General features: G+C 35.8%; 1 protein-coding gene across 1 annotated transcript in view; it reads right to left on the bottom strand.

Annotated features, from left to right (window-relative positions):
• The window catches only part of LOC128492590 (dynein axonemal heavy chain 3-like), a 428956-nt gene that overhangs the window by 81930 nt on the left and 320277 nt on the right, over window positions 1-26749 (bottom strand). Inside the window, exons 55-61 of the mRNA XM_053465187.1 lie at window positions 21423-21581; window positions 20589-20696; window positions 13702-13866; window positions 4306-4490; window positions 1116-1287; window positions 326-459; window positions 57-228 (exon numbers count right to left, since the gene is read on the bottom strand). Of these exons, the coding sequence (XP_053321162.1) occupies window positions 57-228; window positions 326-459; window positions 1116-1287; window positions 4306-4490; window positions 13702-13866; window positions 20589-20696; window positions 21423-21581 (1095 nt within the window). The remainder of the gene's footprint in view (window positions 1-56; window positions 229-325; window positions 460-1115; window positions 1288-4305; window positions 4491-13701; window positions 13867-20588; window positions 20697-21422; window positions 21582-26749) is intronic.

Here is a 26749-nt window from a genome sequence, read left to right as displayed (position 1 = left end):
ATATTTATGGAATAAATTAACAAACAAAAAAATAGTTACACCACTTTTACCAGTACCTGGATGCTGTTCCCAACTGTTCTAATGTAGTCAGAATCTGAAGCCTTGCAGATTTGAATTTTATTATTCTTTTCCATGTTTTTTACCCATTTATTTGCCTGACCTTGAGGATCAATCATGAGAGGCCAGCGCTGAGCGGATGTCACAATAATGGCATTTTCTATGGAGAAACTACAACATAAAAATTTTTTTGTAGCCAATCATTTTTCTGTATTTAACATATCTTTTAATCAGCACAAGCTGTTGGAAAACACTTTAGAAGACGTACTTATCCTTTGGTAGCCCGTACAACTGCCATTCCATTATTTTCACAGGATCTCCTAAAGTGCTGGAGAGTGCAAATCCATCCGAAACAGGAATGTGTTTCTCTTGACATAAAATGAACCATTCTTTTGATATTTCCTTTGGACAGAAAAAAATATTACAATAATAAGTTGAAAACTATGATTCATTTATTTGTTTTGTATTACTTGATAGGACCATTACTTTTAATGAGTTTAAGATTATAATTAAGATAACCAAAGCCTATTTTTAAAGGGTAAATCCTCAAGATTTATATAGCTTTCATTCACATTATTAAGATTAACATAAAGTGTCTTAATGGTTGATTCTTCAAGTTGGAAGGATGGAGTATAAGACATGTATCAGAGTACGATTGGCTATTTACATTATTACTTTATATTAATATTCTTAGTTTTTTTGTAGTTTCCGTTTGTTTAATGTACTGTAAGTCGATAGATTGAACGACATCCAACAAGGCATGTCCAGAGAGCACCACAGAAATCAAAGGGGAGCCAGCTTAATTATATTCTGGGCTTTTATGTGCTGCCCTTCTCTGACCAAACCTTTTGTGCCTAAGATGTCTGAAATGTCTATTCTCCACTCATAATGGTGAGCTAAATATGTCTATTTTTCTCTGAACAAAAAGCATAGTAATGTACGGAACATTCTAGTAGTTATATATAAAAAAAGTTATATATAAAAATGCAAATTGTCCAATTACAATAGAAATGAGTAATTTAAATACTTCAGGTTTTATTTTAACGTTTTAAACTTACCTGTCTAAATTCTGGAGTGAACGAACCTAAATAAGCCACAATTCCAGCACTTAATAGCAAGTCTCCCACTATATTTTGGTAAGTATCCTCCAGCTGCAAAACAATATTTGTCCAGCGCTCCTTTTCTCCTCCGAGCCCATTAATTAGTTTCTCTGCTCGCTCCAGCTTTAACCTTAAATAATTATCATAAATATGTTATGAACATTATTCTTACTGCATTATGATCAGTTTAAACACAGCAAGGATATTTCTTCTTAATCTCGCTGCCACACAAAGGTTGCTATCCAGCTGGTATTTCTGTATGAAAGCCAGTCGACAGCAAGGATAATTTACTGGAAATGATTAGGTTAGTAATTTTAGACTTTGCCTGTACATGTAGTTTAATTTATATTCTGAATCTCGGTCCTTGGTCAGGAATAGCGAACAATTTTGATAAGTACTAATACTGTTCAACAGTTTTAGTTTAAGGCCGTTTGGCAAACAGTTGGTTGCATCTGGGCAGTGCTTGCGTTTTGCAGGCCACCTGGTTCTCTAAACAATGCATGAAGAGAGAAAATCCAGTATATGGCTTATACCGATAATACATCTGCATTATTCAGTGGCAACATTTTTAACTACCACTGCAAGGCATCTCAACGGAGATTAAAAGATACAACTGCGGATTGAATTAAAGGGATCTGAGATTTCAAATCAAAGGCAAAAGGCTTTGATGGAAGAAATATTTGCATCATATTTTTTGTTCAAAACCAGCTACCTTGACTAAATACGATTTCCCACTTTCTGAATCTGTTAGCACCCCATTGCTTTCATAAATAAAAAAAAGTAATATACACTCTGATTCATATTTATTTTACCGTTTTAATTATCTAAAATCAATGCCCTGTTCTCTGTTGTTGACAGACTCCACTGTTCAGTACAGCAATTTTATGCAACCATAACTAAATTAAATTTCATGAAGTAAGCATTCAGAACACAACTTTCTCAACATTGTTACTTTTAATGGCGCACACCATGTTCCAGACGATATTTTCAGTACAGAGAGATGTATAAGATTGTTCTTAGTTAAAGCAGGTCTGCCTCATTTAGTTTCGGTCTCATTAAAATTACATTAAAACAGACGATATTTCATGTTTTTTTTTTTACTTTAATAATTTTGGCAATATCAAAAATAACGAACAGGGGACACGTTGTCTTCCGTTGCTATCTTGCAATTAATGAAGTAATCTGCCAATTCCTGACCTTTAGCTGAGACAACTGGGATGTCTCAGATTCCCTAATGTTTTGAACAGAATTTGACGGCAGATTTTCCTGTTCTTAAGACTCAAACCTTAATCAGTCCTTGGTTTTGTCTTTGATTTGGGATAGCCACATGCCCATCCCATGCATGTTTAAATTCCCTCATTGTAATAGCCTCTACCCCTCCTGCTGGGTAAAGTGTATGGATATGTATTTAAGGTCATTGTGGACTGTCCCAGTGAGGTAAGTTGTTGGGAAGACATTTCCATTTTAAGTGCACACATTTTAAATATCACATTACACATGGTGAGTGTTGTTTTCGTACCCCTTAGCATTTCAGGTGCACAAATCTGGACACCTGCATTGGAGGGCTTGACTACAGGTGGGGAGGGGGTGTGGCCAACCTCAGGTGGGACATGACCAGACAAGGGTGTGGGTGACCACCTAGCCACCATACCATAAAGAATAATTTAATGATTTAAAATTTACCAAAGCATTTACAGAGTACCCAATTACTTCTAAAGCATTATAAAAATATATTTTAACTTTAATTACTGTGAATTTTTTGTCAAGTTATATTGAAATTATCCAAAATCAACATATTTAATAATAATAATTTGTCAGGGAAAGTCTTGAAACTTACATTTAAGAAAAGAACACCTAGTGACACTAGCCATCAACAATGAGTGGAAAAAATGCCCTAGGAGCTAGAATTATTAATTAATCAAAATCTTGAGGGCTGATAAAATAAGGATTTCAGTCTGTAGCCTTACTACTTTGTGAAGCAAACAGTGCAACTAATAATAAAGCAAGTCCTATGTTATGAAGTATTAGATTATTTACAATAGGAAATAATTAACGAGATTTAGTTGTTATATAATCAGCTTAAAATATTGATTAGAAAAGTCTACCCTTTAGATGTCATGAACCTCTAAACACAAAGCAACCAATGTGTCTATCTTTGAAATGCCTTAGTATGCATTGCAATTAATAACATGTTATCCTAAGCTAATAATAATCACTTTAATTAGATAAATAATGTGTATACCATGCCGGTACTCTCTCTGTGCTACATGGATGAGAACTGGAAACAAAGACATATGAAGGGTAATAATATGTGGGCGAAAACGGGGAAAAGTATGCTACACGGCCGAAGCACTCGTCTAATGTACAATTAAAGTTGACTTTAGGGGCAGAAATAGGGGAAAAAACACATTAGTTTCAGACCATTCCATTACATCTGTTAAAATGTCTCAATGAGACCAATTCTGCCCTTGTTAAAGGTCTTGTAAGACACCACCTTAATTGAAAACAAAAGGCAATACATTTGCAGCAGAACATGTGTCTAGATGTCCTAACCAAGCAATTTCTGCTACAACAATTTCATATTGTTAATGATCCTGGATTCAGCAGATAAGGCTGATTTGGACTTTTTACCAGGTTATAACACAACTTATAACTCCAAGAATTGCTGGATAGTCCCAACTACAACTGTATAGAAGGCTACTGATAGGATTAGTCTACTAGTGACACCAATTTTCACTTCATGGCCTACATTTGAGAATCAAGCCAATTAGCGTATGCATTAGACACATAGTCACTGATACAGCACAAAGAACTTTACGGACTTGCTATATCGGGATTGTAAAGTCAACTTAACGATGCATTGACTGCAAACCTCATTGTTTTTCTCCTTCAAGAAGGGCATAATGCATCGTTTAACATGAATGATTTAACAAACAATTATAGTCCACTGGGACTACTCTGTATTGTAAATTTTGTGAAAATGGAAGGGAGAGTTTTTTTGTTTTTTTTTTTTACAGTAAGTTAACACTTAACACATATAATCTTTCCCCCAGTTTTCCCCCCTCACAGTGCATCAAAGTACCATGGTTGCATCAGTGACTAGTTAACTCACTAAATATTTACATTAACCAAATTAGTCCAAACTCACTTGGTCAACGCTATATTTTCCTCCAATATTCTCTTTTCAATCAGTTTCTGAGATAGCTGATTCTGCAACACTTCCAACTTATCGCTTACATCCTTCAACTCTGCTCTCTTTATATTCAGTTTCTCAGTATAAATCCTCAGGTCAGCTTCTGCTGCTTCCAGTCTTTGGCGTTTTGGAGCAACAATCTGCATCAACACAAATATATACCGTAAATGGTAAAAAAACACATCAATTTCAATCATTATCATAAAAAATATTTATACTCAAGGGAGCTTATTTATACTGAAAAAATGTGAAAAACTTGTATGTAACTTGTGAACTTAATGTACCCTGCATTTCAGTAATGTAACATACTATACTAAGTGATGTAATGCTATACTAACGCTTCCCTTATTAAAACTTTTATATGTACATGTAGTTATTGTGTCTCATACCTCAGATAAACAAGCCTACAAGACAAAACAGGTCACTTAAATTTTTTTATATTTGCTACCCTACTGTAAATATAAGACCCACTGCTTTCCCCTTAGGCAAAGTACATATATAAATCAACAGCTGGCCTGTGTGGATTATTGTAATTTGGCTAATCATTTTTGACAAGATGAAAAAACAAATGTCTCTTAATATAAAATAATTGCATGGCATAACGGCTGATCTTCTTGAAAAATAAAAACCGGAAAATGTGTCACTTACTAACAAAACATTTTTATAGGTTATTTGTGGAAGTTCATAAAAATAGAAGAATAGATTTTATGTTTGATATTATGTTTTCTTCAAGTACATAATGGGATATTGTAGACCAAATATGCACAGCTCCCTAATTTAATTATGAAACATTAGTATTAAAACTTGACTGAACAGACTCGACTGAAGTTGCGTGCCCTTGAATGCTAACACAAAAACGCTAAAACAACAAAACCGCAGGAGAGTTGTTTGCCAGGGGATGCATGTGCTTACACATTTTTCGAGTTACAGACAAGAACGTATGCGTTGAATGTGAACTAGCATGTCCTCTTCTGCAACTCACAAAATGAACAACACCCCATTAGATTAACACCTATTAACCAAGGAGGGACAATTTGCCCCTCATTCCCGCACTCTATGTGTGGTGGGAGGTAACTAAATAACTCACATGTCACACCACTTTGCTCACTTGTGTCTAGAGGGATATAACCGTGCCCAACTATCGAGGCTCATGAAAGGTAAACCTCTGGGGTTGTTAGTTCCTTTCTGTAAAGTAAATTTCCCTTGCATTTCAGCTTGACTGCCTATGTTGTGATGCACCGTAGGGCAGGCTAGTAAGCAGCTGTCTGTTCTCAGCTGAACCATTAGTTCTCAGATAAAGGTTAGAGGAAAAATTACTAGCATTTCCTCAGAAAACCTAGGTGGACCTTTTTAGGAATAATTTGTTGACTGAAAAATACCCCCATCTCCCTTCAGCCCATATGAATTAACCGTATAGAGAGATATGAAACCTATTCAGGCTCCACGCCACCCCATGTCTTGTAGAGTGGGATAGAGGTTAAATAACAATATCTCTTTTGGAGATACATGCAGCCCAACCGTAACCCCCCCATCCTGTATTATATATGATGGCAAGTTGGTTAAGGGAAATATAGTCCAGAAACCTTTTTTCTCGGTGTGCACTAAAAACTAAAAACATATTGGTGACTGTAGGAGTGCATGGCACCTTTTCTCTCTGTTTTGTGTTTGGTATTGTGCTAGCCAACAGACCAGCAACATTTGTACTTTTGTTCCCACTACACACAGTAAAGAATTACTTTGTGATTAATCACTCCCATTTCTTTAATACTCAAAAAGCCATGATTTATTTCTCATTTTTATTTATTATTGATAAAACCTCTTAAATAGTAGAAAGGCATGATGAAAACTTGCTCTGAAACAGCTCAACCTCATTTATTCTGGTGATGTCTAGATTAGGCTTTGTATTACTATTAAGAATCCATTGGACAATTTTGGTTTAGTCATCTCCTAATTTTGCTAAGATTGTGTGGGAAAAACACATTATGCATCGGTTCATAGTTTGATGACAACCCTCTTAATCCAGCAAATTTGAAATTTCGAAATATTACCCCAGAGGTCTTAAAAAGTTTGTTGTATTACTAACGTGGGATCTGTTCCATTGCTACCATACATCATTTCTGACTCATAGAATTCTATGACCAACACAAAAATCACTTAAGAAGACTGCCAGAAAATTGTTGCTATGGCAAAGAAACTATAATAATCAGTAACTGTGTAATAATTGTGTCCCTTAGAGCTGCATTATCAATCAGCCCTTCCAGAACAATAAAGCACTCTAACATTTCATGAAAGCTATGTGATTACAATAAGTTCTGCGGAAGATATAATTATTTGTCCTTGATATAGTAATATACATGTATTATTAAAATTACAGCAAACTAATCATTATTTTGTCTAATTCGTTTCAAAATATTAATGAGCCATGCAGGCAAAATAGTAGAGCTAAATTTCACCTTATGATCAATGCTATAAACAAACAGAAGTGTATTAATCTGGCCTTAGAGACATTGAGAAAATATCTAATAATTTAATATTCACACATTAGAAATTGGAGACATGGAGACATATAGGGTTATACAAAAAAAAAAGACAACGCAAAATCCTCCCAAAACATAAACTAGAGTCTGAAAAGGCTTTTTTTTAGATGTGATAGTGTATAATTGAAAGGACAATTTCTATTTTTTTTTTATTTGTGAATGCTAACTTTAAGTTCTCGTTAACTTGTATTTTAGTACCCAGAGAGGCCGATGGATTCCTATCTTCCATTGCTTAAATATTGTCTTTTTTAGTTCACCTGTGTTTATGTATTTGTTTTTGTAACTGTCCAATAAAAAGTGCATCATTGCGGTTATCCTGCTTTTATGAGTGAGTAATGCATGCTATGTTCTACAGAGAATAGCCAAACAACCTCTACTTTTATGCTTCCATGGACAGGTTTGGGGAAGATCCATCAAGGGTGAATCATGAGTCACTGCTTGCCCGGGCTGGTTGAGTTTCCGTTGTAGGATGGACAAAGTGGAATTTGTAAAAAAAATAGCAAAAGGACAAAAAAATGCATGTAAGGAGTCTTATCTAGTGGTTTGTGCCATACAGCAAGAAAAAAAACTTTTTGGTATACCACTTAAAGCCATAAGTGGCTTGATTCGTTTACCTTTTCGTAAGTGGTATACTGTAAAACTCATGTTTTTTGATTACCCTGTAAAAACTAAAGTATGCAGTCACAATTCTTAACTGCAACCTTAAAAATGTTACATTTGAAGTAAAAGAAACCCAGTTCTATTAAGCAATTTAATGTGCAAAGTACCAACTTAAATGGAAAAATGTTTACACATACACTGCAGACCATATAACAATCCAAAATGTACAACACAACATACAGTATAAATAAACTGAAAACACTATAGAAGGCTAAAACAAACATCTTGCAGAGAAACCCTGGAAAAAGTATTAATTTAGCACTTTCAATGCCAACATATGGAAAGCAGAATTAAAAAGAAATCACTACTCTACTCCTACACTAAATTATACTCCAATGAATTAGACATCACATATCATTACATTTACATAGGGATGGATTCTTCTATATATATATATTATTAGCTACAAAAACAAACTTATTAAACGGACACTCTCTCCAGCCATCAAATGCCCTTTAGTGTGTGATCCCTTTATATTTTAATGGTGTTTGTTCTGCTGTATCCCCCACATGCATTTGTTCTTTCCTCAGCTGATATACTTACCTGTTATCGCCGGTGCTAGCTAAGTGAATGCTGAGGGGGTAGGTTCAGAGCCTCATGCGCATGTACGGCAAGCATTCAGTTAGAGCGCCTTCCTTCCACTGATTGGCTGCAGTTACTTCTAGGTAAGTGCTTTTTTTCTTTATATTTACTTTGGAAGAAGGCATGCTCACAGAACACTTAAATGTGCAGGCACATCAGAAGGTCCCTTTAATTTTACATAGAGTTACAGAGACATCAAAAGAAACATTAAACACTAAAACATGAAAGTAGTCACATTATTGGCTATACTACGTTGGCTATAGCAAACTCCTGCTTTGGTAACATCAATTAGCAGTTTTGCTTTGGTCTTATTTGACTCGCAGCGGCTTAAAGGTAGAGTCAATGCACACTAGGATATAACTATATGTGATTCTTGGGGATTGATGTGTTACTTGTGAGTATGATTTTAGTGTGCGAACTTCATTTTCTGCAAAAATCTCAATCCTGGACAGATCATCTAATAATCCCAAAATTTCTTCTCTATCCTCATACCAGGTACTATTCTTTATTGATTGGCAGGCAACCAAAGCTCTTAAATTCAGAGACTGGTATTTTGTTACAGAACGGATTGTTTTTACAGAGTGATCTGCCTTCTAAGACAATCCTAGTGTCTAAACTGAAATTCTTGGAAGTGTTAAAAGATGTAGGTCCCAACCAATGTTCCCTCTAATTTTTCTTAGGTGATGTGCGCAGAAAATTTCTGTTGTGCAAATTTTTCCCAGAGTCTAAATTTTGTGCGCACAATATGCTTCTACAATCCGTATAAAGCGAAGTTGGTGGAGCTGAAAAAAAATCACATTGCAAGTGGTGCAGCATAACTGTTATTATATACTGAGGCACTCATTGACGGTGGGGCAGCATAAGACCTATCACTATATACTGAGGCACAGCACAACACCTATCACTATACATTGAGCCAGACATTGCCAATAATGTAGCATAACCCCTATCACTATATACTAAGCCAAACATTGATGTGGTGTAGTTCTACCGCTTCAGTGTGTGGCTTAGTATATAGAGATGCACCAAAATGAAAATTCTGAACCGAAACTGAAAATTCAGAATTCACTTGACCGAAACTGAAAATGACCCCCCTTTAAAAAAATAAAAAAAAACCCACTTTATTAAAAATAACACAACAAAATTGGACAAAAAAAACAACAATATTTTATATATATATATAATATATATATATATATATATAATTGCTAACAGCAATCACACTCCTATCATGCCCAAGGAGCCAGTACATGCTGGAACCTGGGCATCATATGAATGTGATTACAGCCTCCCTATGCCATGCTATCCCATCCCACATCCATGCTATCACACACTCATTCACAAACATTCAGCATAAACTACAGCATAACACCCATCACTCTCTTACACGTACTAATCCACTCTTACTTAATGTTTTCCTGCCTTTCCTGTTAGTTACTTTTCCTCCTCCTCTTCGTTCTTCCTCTTGACTCTTCTTCTTCTGTATCCTGTCCTTCCGGTGCAGTGAAGGCAGTGGGCGTGGCTTCAGTGCTGTGCACCAGGATACGACATCAAATCCCGACGCACAGCATCAGTTGCCGCGGGCATTGCAAGGGAGCAGGATTGGAGGTCTGCATTAACAGACCTCCCGCTCCCTTGATTGATTTTAAGCCGGTTGGAGGGAGATCCTTGATCTCCCCAACCGAGCTTGCTCCTCCAGTGGCGGACATTACTGTCCATCTCTGGAGGAGTGCCAGCGTGGTGACACCCCCCGATGAGCGGCATCCTGGACGGACTGCCCGCCCCCCCCCAGATCCCCGTTAGGTACTGTGCGCACAATTTTAGGACGTGTGCGCTCTCTCTAAAAGTTATGTGTGCGCGCACAAGCGCACAGCTTAGAGGGAACACTGGTCTGAACAGTGTGTATGAACTATAACAGGGGAAATGGGCAACCTGTTACAGGCATATGCGCTTTAAGGACCTTCACTTTTATGGACACTCGCGAGTAAGAACATAATTGCAGCACAACCATTCCTCGGTTTATGTAAGCTCGATTCACAGGAATGGACACATAGCAGCATGATGCAAGCATGTCAGTTCATCTTTCGAGCATCTTTTTGTGTCTTTTGAGCATCTTGCATTTGGGGTTGAAATGGCGTAACGATTGCAGTGCAGTACATGCATTGAAAACTGATTCACTTTAAGTACATTTTGTTTTTACATACATGCTCTGGGCCCATTGTGTACGTTAATGCGGGTTATGCCTGTATATAACTTTTACAAAACTGTGGCTCACTAGAGAATGCTCTAATGGACATTCCACTCTATAGTCCTATCAAACAGGCATTGGTTGTTAAGTATAACCTGTTGTTGAAGCAAATACGATTTGTGTAAAACTCAGTCCATGAGAATGACAATTAGTGCCACCAATGCACATACACATAATTTGCCTGTTCCTAGAGTCTTTAATAGAAATAGTAATGTCCACAAAAATGCCATAATTTTCATTGTTTAGAATATATCTTCCAAACCAGCAATCATTGGTTCCTGCTATTACTGAACGACAATTGACCAAAGAAATGCCATGAAAGCAAAATCTAGTTATGTATTTGGCCAGCATGACCACTAATTTTAATTCCTGGACCGTGAAGGGCACAAAAATAAATTGTTCTCCTAGATGAGTCGTAAAATATAAGTGTTTATTGTGTCATGCCAATTCATGCTATCACTAGGGGCACCCTGCACACATTATTGGATCTTGCTGTGTTTCAAGAAGTGATTTATCCATAGAAAAATGTTCCCTGTTAAGAAATATCCATGGTTTCTTATCTGTTAAAAAACCTTGTTCTTTTTTTAGGAACTTAACAGACAGTGGATCTACAGAAGCAAAGTTTTTACACTTGGTATTTGTCTGACCTTTCACCTCAAAACTACATGTGTAATCTATTTCTCATTCCAAATTGTGAGAAATGCATGAGACATAAAAACCCACACCAACATCAAGTGGAATTTCTCAAAAACATAACATAAAAACATATAGCATAAATTGTTTTCTCACACTCTGATATGTATTAACATAAGTATTAAAATAGGACTGAAATCACACACTTTCTGTATAATCAACTTCATTTGGGATGCTTTTTTGGGGAAAACATTGATTTAAACAGATGTATCAGGTAGATCACTTTTTACTAGCAATGTAGAGGAGCTGTAAGTCCTCAAACATAACCCTCTCACCCCCAACTGGGATAGAGTGGTTAAAAGTTATCCTATGGGAGGCACAGACCTCATATTGTGCTTCCCTTCCAACCCCATTTGTTCCCTGTGGGATGGGAGATTAAAAGTAAAACAACTCTTGGGGGCGTATCTGTATCCCCCTGCCCTATTTGTGGGCCAAAAACCCATTGTAGTGCCGCAAACTGTGCCTCTCCCTGCATTGTGGGATGGAGTGGGCAGTGTAAAAAAAATAAAATAAAGCTTAAATTAAAAAAATGTTCTTTTTAGCCCATTGGCACTAAAGTGTAACCTGTGGAGAAAAGTTATTTGACTCAAATGTGCAGGCTTCTCCTGGAGGAAAGATAAAGCAGAGAAGGTCAGTGTGATTGTTTTTGGTTAAGGTTAGAATTTATTCATTTAAAGAAATTATATTGCCAAAAATTAATTCAAACAAAAGCTGCTAAATAATTTATAAGTAATATATTTTTAAATTAATTATATTAATTACAACATGTTTGTAAATGTGTTTACCAATGATGAAAGTGTTTCAAGGTTAATAATATGTGTGAGAAAACCCAAATAATTGAATACTATGATAAACTTCTTTGTTTTGCGCCTGAAGGATGACAGTTTGATTACTAAGATACAAAACTGAAAACAGATCTTTCTTTGGGTACTTCAATCTCTGTTGATTATCTGTCACAGGATATCAGACTTCATCTTGGATTTGTTCTCTGTTTTTTTATTAATTTTCAATGAGCACATCCTAGACATTATTGTTTTCACGTTGGCGTGAATGAACGTCAACAAATATCAAAACTGTATACAGTTAATTCTGGTTTTGTTTGTAAAGAAAATGTCTAGTCTTCATTACAAAAAGGGGTTAAATTGGCCAAGGAATAACCCAGAGATGATTATTTTCATCTTGGGACTTTCACTTAGATTTAAATGGCCATGCTACTCACAGGTAAAATACCTCCCTAATCACAGCAAAGCAGTCACTGTGTGAGTATATTGTTGCTACATATGTATATATATATAAATCACAATCACTTTTATAAGGCAGAACAACAACTTAATATGCATTTAAAGGTGACTTGTCATACAAAACGCTAAGGAAATTGCTAGCAAATATTTATACACACACATATATATATATATATATATATATATATGTGAACTTATACTTACCTGATTAGAGCACATTGCTAAGGCATTTCAACATGGCTGCTTGGGTGCTGTGTGTGAATACACGGCCACCCAGACAGACCTTTATCCGATCCCAGAATTCTGTATGTGGACAACATTCTGTATATAGAATGCAGCTCACTCTCAGTGACTGTATTTGTAGTCAAGAGGTAGGGTGCAATTTAAGAATAGACATAACTTTTCACCTATGTACATGTTCTAGCCAACTGGCTACTACACATGTATAAGTGAAAGGTTACTCTCTACAAAGTAGCAATTTGTCATTTTTCAAAGACAAATTTGTCAGTACTGACATACTGTATATTTGAAGTTTAGCAAGAACATCTTTGAAGGTTAAAACAAAAATTCAGGTTAACTTTTATCTTTTAGAAAATAATTCTTCTATTAAATGCTTCAACATTCAGCCTTCAGTTCATAGACGTTGTCAGGGAATGAATAGATGTCCCGTCAGAATGAAGGAGGTTAAAAATAGATCTCACTCACTATACAATAGATCTGACTCAATATACAAATATTCAACAGATGTGCTGTTACCCTCTAAATGCCAAGAGGACATCTTGGCAGTACCTGTAAATAGAACAGATAACTAATCATATACAGCTAGGAATGGGTATTTCTTGCATTAGTTCATATCTAATGCATCTCATAAATATGAACTCATTAAATGGCAAAGCTACTAAATATAAAAAATGGACGTATAAAAAAAATACTTCACTATAGTGTCACTGACTGCTGCAATGACTCTCAGGCATCAAGACTTCTTGCGCTGGCAGACAAGCTCAATATTAGGTATTAGAAGGTATCGTTGGCCTATTTGGTCTTCTGTGCTTTTACCAAAATGCTGTATGTGATAATAGCGAGGATATTTTAATGTGAGTCTGTATTAGTGTGAATGTGTAAGTGTGCATTAGTGTGAGGGTATACATGTTAATGAAAGTGTACATGTGTGAATGTGCATGTGTGAACATGTAAGAGTGCCTATGTGTAAGTATGTGCATTAGTATAAGTGTGTATGTGCAAGTGTGTACTAGTGTGAGATGTGTAATTGTATATGTATAGATGTGTGAGTGTGTTGTACACTGCTATGTATTAACAGTCATTTAGCCTTATTTTGTTGCTTATACACATTTAACATTTGATGCATACAGAGAATCTTAGGGCATGTTACCTTGGCAACCTTGTCATAGACTTCAATGGCCCTGACCCAGCTAGAAAGTCCTTCACAGGCTGAAGAAACATTCTTAATGACAGCTGGCTGGAAATCTGGATTGCTGATAAAATCTCTTCTTATCTGGGCAATAACCTTTGGAGGAATATTGTCTTTATCAAATTCCTAGGAGGAAAAGCAATAATTAATTACATTTTCTAATGTTCACAAACTCGTCCTGAAAGCTAGATATAAATATGTTATGGCAAAAATAGATAATGGAAAAAACATGCCCTCATTCTCTAAATGTTTTGTAAAATTGGAAGATTAATATTTTTGACTTTGCATAATCTAACAAATACATGATGGTTGTGTGACATGTTAAAACTAGAGCTGTAACTATGTTTAAATATATAAATATATACTCGGTTGCTATAGTTGTTATAGTGCTAAGATCATATTTCAAGTGGTAACTTTTTTTCTATTTAAACCATATTGAGCATAGGGAGATTTAATGGACTTGACAAAATCCAGTTGTATTCAGAAATTACATAATGGTCGTTTTGTACACTCTATGTATGGAGCAGTTCCAATGCCCTTGACTAAAAGCAAATGAGTGACCCTTATCCGCAAAAATGCACCTAAGTGACCTATAACCTAATCACACCACAACATGCTGCCAAACCACTTAACCCTACAGTTAGATTACAAGAAAAATACAAAATGACGTTGGAGCACACCCTTGACACAGCAAATGTTAACTGGGATGGGAAACGTCCAACAACCTTTCCATATACAGTAACCTGTATAAATACCTGCAAATGCCACATTTTTCTTGGCAACTGACAGGATATTTTGTTAAATAAAAAAATATATCCATACAGAAAGGGGAGTGCGCAACCTAACAAGCACAAAAAGCACACACATTCAAAATTTCAGGTTACTGCTAGAATAATAATGACCAATAAATACACAAAACAAAGCAATAATTTAGCGCATACCCATCGAATACCATTCAAAAAACATCTTTTGGGAATTTTGCGAGAGAAAGCTTTAAATTGCTTAAGAGTCTTGTTTGGGTTAAAATACAGTGCAGTCCCATTGATTAAGCAATATAGCCATGGAAAATGACATAGGACCCAAACTTAGGGTACTTTGACATGATGGCGAGCTAAGCAATATATGGCCATAGAGTGTGACTGAATCCCCAACCGAAGCCTTAGGTAGGTGTTTTTTTGAATGGTATTTGCTAGGTATGCACTAAATTCTTGCTTGGTTTTGTCTGTTTTGTTAAAATACTATGTATGTAAGCCATGTATGTGCAGATCGTTATTTGGCAATCATGATGGAAGTTGTAAGTGATGTTTGAGTAATACTTGACAAAAGGCCTGTTTGGCCGAAACATTGCTTTTTTGCTTTCTCTTAAATAAAGTATCCTAAAGATTGGAAGCTGTTTGGAGTGCTGGGATTTCTTTTCTTTGTTTGTGAGTAATACTGTTAGTGATATAAAGTATCTGCTTATCTAATTTAGGGGCATCCCTTAGCAATCTTTACTACGGGGGCAACTAAGTACTCTTTTATGGCAAGCTGAACTGAAAAAATGGGAAATATGTTTTGGAGAACAGTTACAGTCAAGAGGGACAGATAAAAATGTGTATTTTGTATTGTCTGCTTCCAAAATCAATTTTCTTGTGATCCATTGGTGAAAAGGTGCTATTTGTTGCTATGATTGCAAAACAATAAAATTTGAATGAATCCCACATTTCTAAAGACGATTTGTTTTCATCTCCAGTAACTGAGTACTACATGAAATGTTGACACTCTCACAGATTTAATGGTATGAAATGTCCTACAGCTTTGCGAAGTTAAGCAAAGGGCAAATAAGGTGAAACCTGTTTTTAGCAATACAGCTGAATACCGCTGGTGAATTGATTTCTTTCTATAAAAAGATGTTCGTTGACCATATAGAGTACATTGGAAGGCTTCAGCTGGAAGAAAAAATGCGACAGCCAGTATGAATTGCTTTTTATATGCCGCAGCTGACAGAATGTGACATACTGTATCCTTCAACCATCCGCTAGAGATATTTGAGTGCACTGAACATGGGATTTCTCAATTAAAATTAATGTAACAACGCAATAAGACGAAATGCAACTTTTTAATGTTTTCTCAGGTAGCAGTTGGGGTGTGTAAGGCAATGCTTTGCAAATTACTGTTTTGCAGAATATCGCATGGTCCAAAGGATTAAAAACCAGTAGAACATATATCCATATCTCTTAATTTTTGTAGGAATTTCAGATTTTGATTTTCAGGGCATTGACCTGAGTAGCTGCTCCATTGCACCACTTTTTGGGTAGTGCGGTTCAAGGTGAGAGGTGTAACTCTCACATGGCCGCCTCGTGACACTGAGCGTCACAAGATGGTTATTCGGGTAAATTGGAAGGGTTTCACAAATGGTGATAAAATAGTTATGTACATGCTACTAAACTAAGTAAATCTGCAGTCATTTTAAACAGGGCTTCAAACAAAGGCTGATTGTGAACCATGATCAAGTTCCAGTTCCACAACAGCTATACCATTAACGGTTGGCTACCTGGCTTTACTCGCCATAATGGTGTCAAAAAGAACTTAAAATCTACAGCTACAGAGCTACAAAATGGCAGATCAGTTTGCTTTTGTAATGAAATAAATATATGCTCAACATATAGTGTTTCTAGAAGTTTATCATTTTAGAAAACAAAGCAGTAAAACTGGATGCTTTGATCAGTAACGTGTACATAGATCAAACAGAAACATTTTGCTTGGTTAACTAAACCATGATATGAGGGGAAAAAACTGTACTACATAAGCAAGTGTTAAAATATTAAGCAGGAGAGACTCGCAGTGTTTTGACATTATTCTGCTTGTCATATTTTCCCAAAGCTTAAAAAATTCAGGTCTGCAGCAGAGTGTGAAAAGAGTAAGAGAGCATTGATGTTTAAGTTAAAGACAAGATGCCAACTTAGAGAAAAATATATAGCAAACCCCTACACGCTTTCATCATAAAAACTCTGCTGACTGAAAGAGAAACCATAGAATTTATTCTATAAACCTACAGCTGGTAAGGAAACACAATTCATCCCTGTGTAGTCGGAAAAGATTTGCTGCCTAAAAATACAAAGTGACATAGACACCCTAAAATCAGATAAAGTGTGTGAATTTTTTTTTTGCAAAAACACAGGGAACACACATACCTGAAGAAGCACAGAAGAAAATGTTACTAGAATGGAAACAACAAATGTCTGTTTATCTGACATGTTTAAGTGTGTATGTGTATATATACATACACACAAATAACTATTGGATGTAATTACCATGAGTCCTGCTCTCCCAAGTGAGCTTAGAGTTTGAACTTAGTAAATATGAAAAATGCCGTTTAATACCAAAGATTTATCACTGTTTAGTAATTATTTGTCTATGTACAGCCAAATATTGATCTCCTGCAGTCCAACAATTCTTCTATTAGGTCATTAAGTGGGTGCATGAAAAACAAAAAATCTATCTATCTATCTATCTATCTATCTATCTATCTATCTATCTATCTATCTATCTATCTATCGTGACTAGGTGCACTGTCTCTCCTCTAACAGTAGTTTACCCAAGTGAAGACTTAAACTGTGAATTAGTTCATGATCTTGGACCAGCCAAACTCTGAGACTGGTTTGGCAGATATATACTCCAAAACTCTTGGACAGCAGGTGCCCTGTAGAGTAAATTCCTGTTCTGAAGAGGAAAGCACAGAAGACTGAGGACAAGGTAGAGGTGAGCCCCTTAACACTATGGAGGGATGTGTTGAATAGGCATAGTCCTCCATAGAGCCAGGATGAGATGTCATGTCCTGACACGCAGCATTACGGAAGGTGGCGTGGAGGAGGCAGCTGGTTTAGGTCTAGGGCAGTGCAGAAGGTCAACATGCAACTGGAGCTGACAAATTAATGTGATGTGGGAAGTGGCTTAGCTGGCCATCAAATCAGCAAACTGTACAAAGTGAGTTAGGCTTCAAAGGAAACATGTTTACATCATGTTGTTTTCATAATATCTTGTGTTTGTTAAAGCCATCTGAATGGAGGTGTCACCTCCAGGGTCTGTGTCCCTGTGCTATAACATCTGTCTCACATATTAAAAGCTGACAGAGGAAGCCTTTAGGGGTTTAGCCTGTCACACCGTATATCCAACCTTTTGGACCTCTCATCAGATTTTCATCTTTGACAGCTAGTTTAAAATTATAATGTTGTATTATCATTATTAGGTGTATTAATTAAAACCTAAGCTCTTATTATTTTATAATCATATAATAACAACCAGTAATACATATTAATTATGTGAAATTCCAAAGGAGTTTGGTTTGAAGCCCAGATTATCCTTCCTAAATCACTGTTAATTACTAAATTTAGACCTGAACCTACAAACTAAAGCTATCTCCATTTACAGATTTAACCTGTAGCATTCCTCAGCAGTGAATTTTACTGCACAACCATTACAAACACATCTCATGTACTAAAGTAAATTAATGTATTTAATATGGAAAATATAAATGCTATGCATCATAACATATATAGACCAATTCTGTTCTAAGATTAGTTAAGATGACATGTAAATACGTACAGATACTTTATAATATAATGTAACAAGACAATATTTATCAGACATAGTATAAGTATTTAGCCCATGCTATTACTAACAAACATTACAGTTTTCTGCTGCCTAGAACTTTGTCAGTAGCTAACAAGAAATTAATGTATAAGAATATAGAATATATAGAATTAATCACCCTAAAGGAGTGAGCAGGTAGAGGGAGGCCTGTCTTTAAATAGAAATGGGCCCTCTGCCAGCTCCTGCCAGGCACCCCCCATCCAGCACAACTGTACCAGAGCTTCCTGCAATGTCTCCCTGTAGCTGGACACCTAGAGAATATGATGCCATTTCCAACAGCAAGTGAGGAAGAATTGGAAAACAGCTTAGCAGGAAAACTGGAGCACTGCTGGGCTGGCCCATTGGGGTAAGGGACGTTTCCACTGATGTCAGGAGGTGTTCCTGCTGGCATTGCGGGAAACACCTCCATTTCAAGAAGAAATTGGCGGGGAGTGGGTCCTGTCAAGGATTAAAGTGTTGACCCAGAGACCCAGAGTTGACCCAGGTATGACCACAACTATTTTTAAAACTCTGTCAACTCTCCCTTTAATAAACAGACACACGTTTTTGTTCTGTAATCATTTTCACAAATGTGGTTCTTTACTCGGCAACATTTCATACACATGTAAAGGGGGTTCTCACATTTGCACCTTTATGTCACACCAGTCCCTTTATACAAGTTCCACTGTATTATGAAGACATGGCCAAATGTTACAACTTCCATACTTGAAGCCTAATGAACTGAAAATTGTATTGTTTTTATTGTATCTGTTCTTTCCAGTGTTTTGGATGTTTGCTAAAGGAAAAGTCTAGTCCCCATAATTGTTTTTTTAATGCATTTTGCTTGGATTTTTATGTTCAACTCTTCCACCTTTACTGCAACCAGGAAGTACTTACTGGAATGACCATGTACAGTCATTAATGTTATGACTGTCTGCTGCTACTTTAATTGATTTTAGAGGGAACTCCGCTACTGAACTTGTTCAAAAAGTGTATGAACAAATATTTCACGCTTTTAGCAGTGGCATCTGGGCAAAGAGTTCAATAAGTCTGATTTTCTACCTCGAATAACTAAATGACAGTAAGATGCATTATAGTCTATGCAAAATGGAGACCAATATACAATTCACATGAAAATAGGGCTGGAGTACACCCTAAGATAACAAAACATTGGTTTTCCAGGAATCATATATTGATTAGTATGTCTAATGCATATTGACTATTCTTGGTTTGCTGGTTTTAACACAAACTTTAATGTTGTAGGCTCATACATAATGTTCCATTGGAAGCTGAAAATAAACACCCAATAAATTAATGCTCTTTATATTTAGTCTAACAATATCTTAGAAGTGATGGCTTTCAGGAATGTGCTACTGAAACAGATTACTTTAGTGGCAACATAACTCTCAAGGTGGTAAGTAGTGTTATTGCAAGATCAAGTTGATCAGACGTGCCCAAACTCGCCTCTTGTTATATTTTGCTGACAAGATGAAATACTGTGTGAGCGGACAGGGTCTACCGTTTCATTGCGGCTGTGTGTTTTATTTCCAGTATGTATTTTGTCATTTAGCACTGTTGCATGTGACACAAATAAAACAAAACTTCCTGAAGAGTTACCTAAGTGAACAATGTTGGTATGAAATATGCATTTGCTAGTGTTTTCAGCAGCTGCATGTTTGGGTTGCAGGGCTGGTCATGTGACCTAAAATTTATAGGGTCTCAATTGCTTGAGTACCCCATTTACTTGTCTACATGGAGTGGTGGAGCTTTCTGGGAGTTTCTATACCTGGTGTTTTAGCAAAGAAATAGGAAGACTTGTGCCTACATGAGCAAACGTCTTCATTCTTTTCCTCAAAAGTCCACTTTCTATTATGACTTAAACTGGGTATGGTGGTAGTAGAAAAAGAGTGCTCTATGATAACACAGACACAAGTCCTCTGGTTCCCCTACAGGATTACTAGGTAAGGTGCACATTTTTCTACTCAATACTGGTTTGCAGTTGCACCTTGTAGCCCCTTTAGTTATTCAACTGTCTTCAATGATATATATTCAACCATAATGTTTATATTATTCCTCATGATACTACACTGTCATTAACTGCTATGTCAACTATTAAGTTTTAACCCAATGTAAATAATTAAAGTGCTAATACTGAAAGACTATGTATGTTTACCAAATGCTGTTCTGTCTCAGAGAATGTAAAAAATACAATAATAAAAATAAAATAAAAAAGTTACCTTTAGTGAATCCAAGAACTTCATGTCTCCAATCATCTTTTTGGAAGCAAGCCAGAAATCATCAATGGGTTTTCCACTCGAATCCACTTTTTTTTCTGGTTTAATTCCCTTAGAATAGATGCAGTGTTATGGAAATTAGTTAAGAACCTCTGTACATCAATGTTTAGAAAATTAATAAACCCATATTATTAGCAGAAAAGGCTGAATTACAATGAAGCTACCATTACAGAAGATAAATACAAAAATGTAAATAGCTCTAATCTGAAAGCAAAATATATTATAGCCAAGCCCAATGATAACCGCAATTCATTAGTAATAATAAATCTAAATAATAAACAATCTGAATATACGAAAACAGTACTTGCATTTATAACATGTCCTGTTTGTTAGCTACATTTTACAATAAGATGGTAATAAGCATAGAATTGCCTGTTCTGTCAGCTATATGTTGCTTAATGTTGATAAACCATCAGATAAGATGATAATTCAAATGAATTTTGTCATATTTTAATATCAATTTGTTTAATGTTTTAACCACAGAATGTTTAGGAAAGATTACAGTTCACTTATTTCATTTTAGTAAAATGTAGTTGGGAATTTACATTACATCTGACCGTTGTCAATAAAAATTGAGAATAATGTAGATGATTTAAAAATAGTTAATTCCAAAAGAAGGGGCATATTAACAAATGTTAGACAAAATGCATTGCATCTTGTGTTATAAAGTTGACCAGAAGTATTGGAAGGAATAGTTTAAGGCAACGGATGATGGGTCGTTTTTCTAGGACAAAGGTGTTTCACTTTATACCTTAAATGAGTCTGTTAATAACTTACCTTTAAGATGCAGATAGCAGCCAGGGTAAGGCGAACTCCTGATGGGGGATTTTGCATTGTTTTTAGAAGTGTAATATCACTGGCTTTTAATGTATCAAGTGCTGCAATCGAGGAATTGAGTGCAGGAATTGCAACACTTAGCTTCTGCTCACATTCTTCCTAAATGCAGATAGTATAAAAGTAAAACCGATCACAAACCTTTTAATTTCCGCCATTATAGTCTTAACTATAGTCACGTGGACCAGATGCAAATTACGCGGTCTGTAAACATCCTCTTTACTGTTTCAAAATGCCATTTATGTATTTATTGTATTACCCCGTAAATGTATTAGTATCCAGCTCTCCAATCTAAGTATGTAATACACCCACAAAAAAAGGTGGGGGAATTACTATATATTCTATGTTGTTAACCACATCTCAGTAAGAAAAATATATATGTAAAGCTTTAATTTTTGTAAACAATGTTTGTTATTTTGTACAGAATTAATACATGTATGAGTGATGACAATATCAACAGCACCGAACTTAATAACCATTAAAAGACTCCACTAAGATATATATATATATATATATATATATATATATATATATTTTCTGTAAATGACTAGATACAGGATTGGATACTATTATTATTGCTTAGAGTATCGTCTAATTGTCTAATTGAAGCCACTTTTGTTTTCTTGTTGATGTAATGTATTTACAGAAAAATCACTCTTTTACTGTCTCAGTAGTGGTTCAGTGGAAATAGGACATTCACCTCAGGCTTTGAAAAATGAAAAGATCTACAGTGTAGGCAGCCTGTAAATCATAGAGCTGGCACTAAGATGTAGCCCACAGGAACCATTTTACTGTGTGAAGTGACTTTTATCAGTAAAGACAGACTTTTCTGATATAGGGAAATGCTACCGTATAAGATATCTCTCTAAAGAATGATCAGTTTACACAAGGGGATTTAAAAGCAAAGGCATTAGTAACAGGGCATCTGGTAAGTCACCCAGACTATGAGGTAACTTGACAGGTATGATTCTCAGTACAGTGGGAAAAGATAAAGTTCTAACAAATATCATTCATATACTAGAATACTGAAACATAACCTAAAAATTATTGTGTATGTATTGTCGTAAAACATACATTTGCGATTGAAGGAAGTATCATCCTGCTAAATGTAAAAGGGGTAGAAAAATGTTTTTGTGATCATGATAAAAATTATAGAATGTGATAATACTAGAGATTCCATACCCTTGTTTAATAAAAATGAGAAACAGGCTTCCTTGTAACTATCTGTTAAGTCACAAACACATGTATGCATGGATTAAAAAACAAAACAAAATTATGTCCGCATGCATGCCCCCCAACTGTCACGATTTTGGGTCTCTTTCCCGCCGTCCTGCCTATCCCTTCCTCTGTCCCGCTAGTGGACCGGCAGGTCCGTGGCCCGGGCAGCCGGCAGACCAACATTCAAAACAGCCGCTGAGCGGCTGCTAGCAGGGTTAAAAGCCTCTTCCGGCCACCGGCGCCTAATGAAATTAAAAGGGCTGGCGTGCACACACCGTGCCGCCCCCTATATGCCACTCTGCCCCATGATATGCCGTTTAACCCCCTATATGCCAGAGTGGCATATAGGGGGTGTAAGGCATTTCTGGAGGCAGAGTGGCATATAGGGGGTATAAGGCATTTCTGGAGGCAGAGTGTATGTGTCTATATTTTTCTTTGAGGGCAGTGTACGTATATATATGTGTGTAAGGGCAGTGTACGTGCATATGTGTGCGTGTAAGGGCAATGTACGTGTATATGTGTATGTGTAAGGGCAATGTACGTGTATATGTTTGTGTGTAAGGGCAGTGTATGTGTATATGTGTGTTTATGGGCAGGTGTGTGTAAGGGCAGTGTATGTGGATATGTGTGTATGTAAAGGCAGTGTATGTGTATATGTGTGTTTATGGGCAGGTGTGTGTAAAGGCAGTGTGTAGGGGTCCTGGGAGGGAGGCTAACATTAGCCTTTTTTAATTAAAAATAAATCTCTGCTGCTGTGGACTACTCTTCCGATGATGCTTAGCCAGCATTCTGGTGGACACCTGGCTGGCTGAGAATCATGGGAATTTTAGTTCACAGCTAGCATCTGCAGCTTTACTGTTGCTGCACTTCCCAAGACACTCAGCCAGCATCATAGAAGTGGTATGTCTGGCTGAGCCTTATGGGAATTGAATTCAATGTGTTGGTTATTTTTAATATTCATGACTGTGCTGACAAAAATAAAGCGTGTTTTAAGTGGCGATGCAAGCGCGACATTTTAAAGTGCAATTGCTTGTATCGGTGAGTTCCGCGAGATTAAAAAAAAAAAAAAAAGTGTCCCACTTTCACATTTTGACATGTTGAGAGGTATGCCCATGTGAATGTTGGTTTAATCAGTGCATTAAAAGGGAATATTTGAAATCTAAAAATCCTTATTTGTAGGTGAATATAGTACACGATCAATAAAGTTCTTACTTAAAGCTACACTTTTAATAGGTTTTTAATAGGTTAATTTTTGCAAATCCATGTGAAAAAAGGTATACAAACTAATCAGGCCCTTAATGCCACAGACACCTCATTGCCGGTGTGTTATTTCTAGATAATTATATCTAGATAATATAATTATGTACATGTGCACATCTTTTCCCTCTTTGAGTTTGTTTATGCTATGTTATGTACCACTTTATTATCAAGGACCTCCATTTCCAATGCCTCTAAGAAACACTAGACTATAAGACTATATATGTATTTATACTATTTAAAAGAATCATTGTGTAAACTAATGATAAACATCATTAACATATGTTAAAAAAATAATTTTAAAATTCAGGGTTCACCAAAATGTTTATCACTCCAAATGCCAAAGCAATTTTCAATAGTGTATTCTGCTAAATATAGCATAAGACATGTCATCCATAATTATTACTAATGCATACATCTTTCATACAAATAGTAGTTTGTGTCAAAGAACAAATATCAAAGCAGCTCACACTAAGGGCTACAGGTGAGGTAAGAGGAAAGGAGAGTGTGTATAGGTGTATGGTGTTACAGTGAACATATATGGTGTTTGAGTGCATATGTTAGTATATGGTGTTAGCATGTGTGTTCACGGATAGAGTTAGTGTGAGTGTGTGTCAGAATATGGTGTTAGATTGTCAGGGATGAGCCTAGGGTTAGTGGCCTTTGTCACAGTGTAAGAGAGGGAGGCAGGGAGAGGAGCATAGGGAGTGTGTGTTAGTGTATAGTGTTAGAGTGAGTTTGCATGTTTGTAGTGGGAGGGGCAAATAAATACTGCATCCATGCGTCACTAACCCTAGTCTTAGTCCTGAAAAAAAATGACATGACTGTTCCTTTAAAACATGCTTGTGGAACAACTATTTACGTTTTTCACATTTTAATTTGAAAAGGGTAAATTGTATATTATAATACTTTATTTAAAGACAAAGCACATAACTTGCAAATCTTGGTTACATGAGTTAAATTAAGCGTTCAAGTTTATTTGCTTTATTTATCGATCAAAGTGCTAGCAATAAAAATGCATCCTCCTAAAATAATAGCCCATCCTAGTTAAGTGTTCCACATTGCAAGTGATTGAAATATATGCACCACCACCAGACACTTATGAAGGCATTGCATTTCCTGAAAATTATTTAAAGGTCATTACATGTGACAATAAAATGTGATTTAATGGGTTATATTTCCGTGTGCCAGCATGAATGCTATCCACTTTTGATGAAGCTCGAAAAACCAGAAATCTTTGTCAATTAGTGTCAAACTGTTAAGTATTTATGTTGTTGTTTTCTAATCTAAAATGAAAATGTTTCATTGTATGGGAACATTTTATTATCCGAGTAAAATACTTTGACATCCACCATTGTATTCCATTTTGGCTGCCTGGTTAATGTGATGAACAGGGAAATGGGGGGAAAAATGCATCATTTAAGCAAAATTAAGAATATATATCATTTTCTAAACACTTATGACACAAAAACTCTTTAATGTCATTGCTAAAGACAGACTGTAATTTCTAGCATCTTACTTTTTTTCCTTAAGTTAAAATCTAATGCCTGAAGAGGAAATGTTTCACACACCCAAAATGTAAACTATTAGCTCTCTCTTTGAGCATTCATCTGTTATTTTAGTATACTCCACGCTGACTTGTAGCTTAGAGGCATGATTGTACTAGGAAGCCAACATAAAATAAGGGTAATGATAGAACTACACACTGGTTTTAGGTATACTTCATGCATATCACAATGGGTGTTAGTAGCAGACTATGAGATATTACTAAATGGAATGTTTTTCTGTGACATGCATTTGCATAATGGAAGTTATTTTCAGAGTACAATAGAAAGTTTTGCTTATAATAATGCGCATACAACTAAGCATATGTTTTTTTGTTATTAAATAGCTATAGCATATTCAAACAACTATAAAGCTAAAACATTTTTTAAAAGATTTTTTAAATTTCATAAAACTAATCCCTCTTAACCCTTCCTTAATTCCCAATACTACCCACAAAAATCCCAGAAAAAATAATTCACAAATGTCTTTCCCTGGTGGATTACAGTAGTCTCTTTTTTTATATTATTTTTTTTTAGCATTTAGCATAATGGAACAGGTATTACACAGACAGACAGGTCACTCTATCCTCCTTAAGCTGTCACGTCAACAGTCAACTATTAGCACTGTATAAATGAATAAATATTATTATTGTTCAATACTAACAATAGTTTAAAGCCAAGCTAAAGAAAAGTGTAATCTATATTTATAACAAAAACCAAAAAAAGAGATCATTCTATTGTTAATTATTTTGAAACACTATGCAAATTTCACCAGTACTGGTATATGTCAAAGCTTGTTACAGGTGTACGTTTTCAATATATTTCCCAGCAGAGACTGTCTATTTAAAATCTCTTTATGAGAGATTATTAATAATTGTCATTTGAGTGATCCCATGCCTCATTCTAACGCTTGAATATAAAACTGCATAAAATATTTACTTCCGAGAGCTTGTTGGATTGAGTAACTGACTGTTATTATACAATGTGTGCAAATGTAATAGCAATTGTCTTGTGTTCCTCAATAATGTAGGAATCATTTGTTTAGGATTGCCATTGTTGTACCACCCACTAGAGGAAATGAACTTGCATAGAGGGTGCTCTTGGGGCTTATTCAGTAATGCATGGGTTTGCACTATATTTGCTGTTTCATTTCCCTAACGATTGAGGGAGAGTGACTACAAATTTTGTTGCCAAATGGAAAAACCCCTCTTAATATCCTCCAAACTCAAAGGGCAGGAAAACATGTCTGAA

The sequence above is a fragment of the Spea bombifrons genome, chromosome 4, assembly GCF_027358695.1.
Source record: "Spea bombifrons isolate aSpeBom1 chromosome 4, aSpeBom1.2.pri, whole genome shotgun sequence".
Taxonomy (NCBI): Eukaryota; Metazoa; Chordata; class Amphibia; order Anura; family Pelobatidae; genus Spea; species Spea bombifrons.
This window is presented reverse-complemented; position numbering and strand designations above follow the sequence as displayed.